The 5,844-nt window shown below is 37.8% G+C and overlaps 1 protein-coding gene across 1 annotated transcript in view; it reads left to right on the forward strand.

The window, feature by feature from the left end:
• Positions 1-566: 566 nt before the first annotated feature.
• Positions 567-5,844, forward strand: part of CDH18 (cadherin 18, type 2) — a 606,534-nt gene continuing 601,256 nt past the window's right edge. The window contains exon 1 of the mRNA XM_006874771.1: positions 567-794. Within this exon, the coding sequence (XP_006874833.1) occupies positions 567-794 (228 nt within the window). The remainder of the gene's footprint in view (positions 795-5,844) is intronic.

Here is a 5,844-nt window from a genome sequence, read left to right on the forward strand (position 1 = left end):
AAGAGACCACACAACTGTAACGAATATGCATATACTCATGGTCAGTTTCTGATCACTTCAATGCTCCCTAGAACTGTCATTCCTGTTGTTACAAAGGATCCTTTTGTAATTCAAAATTGATGGTGTGGATAGAGATGTCCATGTTAAAATACAGGCTTGAGTATGTGTTACTATTTGTGTATTTCAAAAAGAATTTGCATATATTCTTTGCCTATCAGCATCACACTGTAAAACAGTATAATTTGCATTTGGAGCAAATCGTTAAAATTACCATGTTTCATAATGTATGTAATTTTCTCTCTTTCCATTAGGTAGAAAATGGTTGGCCGTATCTACCTACTGTGAAGACTTGAATCAGACAACTACAGCTTTGATTGTCCAAGTGTTTCAGGATGTAAATGTAGTCTGACCTTTCCCTGATGGGCAGTTAAATCATGGACACACTAAACAGTTTACTTTGGGCTATCCTTTCAAAAGATGCTTTGGCTTCTTTCTTGAATGCTCACTAAGCATTTATAGCTGACAAGGAAAAGGAAGAAAACTGTGAACCGGAAAGTTATCTTACAATGAAAATTACGAGCACATCTTGCATCTGTCCAGTCCTCGTGTGTCTCTGTTTTGTGCAGAGGTGTTATGGAACAGCCCACCATAGCTCCATCAAGGTCACCCGAAACCAAACCAAGCATATTGAAGGTGAAACAGAAGTCCACCATCGTCCCAAAAGAGGATGGGTATGGAATCAGTTCTTTGTTTTAGAAGAACATATGGGACCAGATCCACAATATGTTGGAAAGGTAAGTTTTTAATTTGTGTGCCTCTTTTTTTTTCTCTTCTGGGGAATTTCAGGGTGAAATGAATGTGAACTTGTTAAGATGAAATGAGACAGAATGAGGAAGTGAATTACGTCACAGAAAACTCTCATTTGTGCTAGACAGTTTAAAATAATGTTTATAAAAATGAACATTATCAATATATCATATCTTTCTAAACATTGGTGCTTACATTCCCAGTAGACAGTTTTTATCAACATATAGCTTTGTGTAATGGGAAAATTGTTATAGAGTATACTATTTAGCAATTTTATATTTTTATTATTATGAAGGTATATTGGAACTCACAATATCGCTAAGTAGTATATTGATAATTGCAAGTATTTTTAAATATTGCCAATACAAAAAACTAATAAGCAGACACCATACCATGAAATTCAAAATATTTCTAGTTATTAAAGAGATGCTATTCTGAATTAGGACTTCTGGTGTGGCACTGTAAGATCAACACTGGATTGCAAACCAAAAGGTTGGCTGTTCAAATCCACCAGTTTCTCCTTCAAAATGCTATACAGGGTCACTGTGAGTCCGAACTGACTCAACAGTGTTTAACAACAACAACAACAATTCTGATTTAGAAGTTCTGATGTGACACTGTAGGATAAACACTAGGCTGCTAACAACAAAGTCAGAAGTTCAGACCCACCAGCCACTCCTTGGGAAGCTTATACAGAATTGCTTTGAATAGGAAATGACTTGTAGGCACTTAACAACAACTTTCTGGTTTAAAGAGACTTTTAAAAGCACAATTACCCAAATCAGCTCATGAGAACATTTGCTGGTATTTTAAATATTGATTAAGTGTATTCTAAGTGTACAGATTTTGGTAAAGATCTAAAGGATAATGTCGACAAAATGATCAGTAATTTATAATTAAGTTCACTCTGACTCAAAAATACAGACAAGAAAATATATTAGCTTACCAACATGTTTAGGAAATTATGTAGTCAGTAAGTGTTTCTACAGTAATATGGGAGAGGTTAAATATGGATCCTCCTAAATTCTAGGGTAAGGAATAGAGTGGGAAATGGAGAGGCATTCCTCTAATTGCTGGTGTTTGGAAGTTGTTGCATTGAAACTAAGCTCATGGTACCTCTAAGTAAAGAAATTGGAAATTGCACTCAATAAGTTTGCTCAGTACCTATGGGAGAAACAGCAAGTGTTGCAATAGAATATCTGTGGCTGCAGGCTCACTGACTTCCATTTCCCTGCTTGACTATTTATTCTCACTTTAGTACTGTTAGTACTAAAAAATAGTCCTCCCTCTAAGCCAAGGAACTTCCCTAATGTGGAGGCAGTGCGGGATCACAAATCTTCTGTTCCTCTCCTCATCCAGAGAGGACTGAACTGTAGCTACATTCTCAATCCAAGGCAGTAGCGTGGCATTGAAAAACTGAAAAGCAAATGACATCTGAACATTCTGGTGTCATTTTCTTACGTGCATATTAAAATGTGACACAGGACTATTTTTCCCTACTAATTATCCCATAGAGTAAACGGAAGTAATTGTACTAAAAGCAAATCAAAATATATTGAATGCCTAGAATAATACTTTTGCTTTGAATGTCAAAATCCTGCTTCACTCTTGCTTTCAGTCCTTGAAACGAATAAAAAGGCCACCCCCACCACCCTTCTGGAACAAACTAAGAAATACTGTTTTATTTTTTAATGTTTTATTATGCATATTTCTTATTTTGTTATTAATAAAATCAAAACCAAAATTATATTGAAAAGACAGGAATCAGAAAATATATCATTGCCTCTTGACTCATCTAGTTTCAGAGAGGGATGAAGCCTCAGTAGCCAAGCAATACCAAACAACCATTCTGGGCTTGGGTACTGACAAGCACATGGGCCAAAGGGCTTTACTGGATAAGGATGGGAAGGAGGTCTGTGATGCTGTTCAGGTTTGTGGATGCTCTGTGGAAATCATTATGTGTTCTATCTTTGTAGTTGTTGTTGTCATTTGATGCTGTTCAGTTGGTGCCAACTCACAGCACCCCTACGCATCACACAATGAAACACCATGCCATCTTCAAAATTATTGTCATGTTTGAGTCCATTTTCGCAGCCACTGTGTGATTCTAGCTCACTGGGGGGAACTTCTTTTTTACTAACGCTCTACTTTGCCATACATAATGTCCTTTTCCAAGAACTTGTCTCGCCAGATACGATGTTCAAAGTTTATGAGATAAAGTCCTGTCTTCCTTGCTTCCAATCAGCATTTTGGCTGTACTTCTTCTAAGACATATTTGGTTGGTTTTTTGTTTTGTTTTGTTTTTTATTTTTTCTGTTTGGCATTCCATGGTACTTTTGTTTGTAGTTGTGGTTATGAAGTATCTTCAAGCCAGCTCTGACTCATAGTGACACGGTGTATAGGGTTTTTGAGGAGCGGCTTATGAGTTTAAACAACTGACCTTGGATTCAAACCAACTTTGTGATCCATTGCATTATCCTGCAGTGCTACACCAGAACTCCTTGTTTGTAGTAGTTGTTGTTGTTTCAGTGCTGTTGAGTGAGTCTTGACTCATAGCAACCTTGTACAGGGTTCCCAAGGACCAGCTGGTGAGCTTGAACCACAGACTTTGTGGTTCAAACTGACCTTGTGGTCCAGTGCTTTAACCCAGCGCCACACAGGCCAATATACGAGATCACACTCTAAGGGAAGATCCTCTTGTTCCATATATAGCCTGTACTTCTTTCAACTCATAGTTTTTCTACTTAGGGCAGGTACCTTTTATACTTAATTGAACAGATTCTTTCCCAATTCCTGCCACCCACCTCTTGACATGTATAAAAAATAGGAAAATAAATAAATGAATAAATAAATAGCAGAAAAACCCTGCAAATCTCAGCAATCCATTTTTGCTTAAAATAATGGCCTCCTCTGCCATGAATTTGCTAGAAACTGAATTGATATTTCTCACATCCAGATCAAATCATATTGAACCAGCCATAGATTTTCACAGTACTGATGAATAAAAGATAGAATTGGTATAATTGCTTTGTGCACAATAAGAGTCCCCTAAAAAATGATGACGTTCTTTTCCTCCTATATCCCTTAATGCCACAGAAAACCAGCAAGAGTCCTGTTGACAAAAACATAATAAGCTAACAACGTGGTGCTGCTATTAGAATATTTTAAAAGGTAAATTATTGAGCTGTTGTTATTATTTCCTGTATCTGTTATTATACTTCATATTATACAATATTATACAGGACTTTTGATAAGAGCTCAAACATGTATTTTGATACCTGCAAACCTTTTATATTTTCTTATAACCTTGTTTTGTTGTTTGTTGTTGTTAAATACAGTCAAGTCATTTTCAACTCATATAGATCCTGTATATACAAGAAGGCCAATATATATATTCCAAGGTATGGCTGGTGGGTTTGAAGCATTGACATTTAGGTTAGTTGTTGTTGTTAGGTTCCATTGAGTCAGTACAAACTCATAACAACCCTATGGACAACTGAATGAAACACTGACCAGTCCTGGGCCAACCTCACAATTGTTGCCATGATTGAGCCCATTGATGTTGCCACTTTGGCAGTCCATCTCGCTGGGAGTCTTCCTCTTTTTCTCTGACCCTCTACCTACCCAAACATGATATCCTTGTCCCATGATTGGTCCCTCCTGACAATATGTCTGAAGTATGAGAGACGAAGTTTGGTCATCCAGACCTCCAAGGAGCACTCTGGCTGCACTTCTTCCAACACAGATCTGTTTGTTCTTTTACAGTCCATGGTATTTTCAATATCTCCTCCAACACCACAACTCAAATGCATCAGCTCTTCTACGATCTTCCTTATTCATTGCCCAACTTTCACATGCATAGGAAATTATTGAAAATATGGCTTGGGTCAGGCATACCTTAGTCTTCAAGCTGACATCTGAGCTCTTCATCACTTTAAAAGGTCTTGTGCAGCACATTTGCATAATGCAATGCATTGTTTGATTTCTTGACTGCTGCTTCCGTGAGTGTTGATGGCTGATCTAAGAAGAATAAAGTTCCTGACAACTTCAATCTTTTTTCCATTGATAAGAATGTTGTTTATTGGTCCAGTGATGAGGATTTTATTTTCTTTAATTGAGAGGCAATCAATACCAAAGGCTGTGGTCTTTGATCTTCATAAGTAAGTATTTTAAATTATCTTCACTTTCAGCAAGCAAGGTGTATCTTCTGAACATCACAGGTTGTTAAAGAGTATTCCTCCAATCTTGATGCCACGTTTTTCTTCATGTAACCCAGTTTCTCAGATTGTTTGCTCAGCATAAAGTTTGAGTAAGTATGGTGAAAGAAAACAACCATGTCACACACCTTTGCTAAATTTTAAACCATTCAGAGTTCCCATGTTCTGTTCGAAAAACTGCCTCTTGGTCTATGTACAGATTCCTCATGAGAACAATTAAGTGTTCAGGAATACTCATACTTGGAAATGTTGTCCATATTTTGTCATGATTCACACATTCAAAAGGTTTGTCATAGTAAAAAAAAAACAAAAAAACACAGGTAATCATCTTTCTGGTTTTCTGTGCAGTCAGCCATGTTCCATCAGGCATCAGCAATGATAGCCCCTCGTTCCACATCATTTTCTGAATCTGACTTAAATCTCTTGAAGTCCTCTGTCAGTGTATTCTTGCAGCCATTTCGGTATTACCTTTAATAAAACTTACTCACCTATAATGTCAATAATATTGTCTGCTAATTTCTGCATTCCATTGGGTCACCTCTTGCGGGGGGTTACTGCCCTCCCCGGGGGTCGTGGGACACGAGCGAATACGCAGAAAGTCGGGTGAAGAAATGAGTACAACTCGAGAGGCTTTTCAATTTGTTGTTGCTGTCTGGCTATGCTCTCTAGCTTCTGCCCTTGCTTCTGCTTCTTGTTGTCTTTGCTGTCTGCTCTCTGCTGTCTGTTCTCTCTGCTGTCTGCCCTCTGCCTTCTCTCTCCTGCTCTCTGCTTCTTCTCCTAGCTCTGCCTTCTCTGGCTCTGTCTCTCCTTCTTTCTGCCA

The sequence above is a fragment of the Chrysochloris asiatica genome, unplaced genomic scaffold (assembly GCF_000296735.1).
Source record: "Chrysochloris asiatica unplaced genomic scaffold, ChrAsi1.0 scaffold00300, whole genome shotgun sequence".
Lineage (NCBI taxonomy): Eukaryota > Metazoa > Chordata > Mammalia > Afrosoricida > Chrysochloridae > Chrysochloris > Chrysochloris asiatica.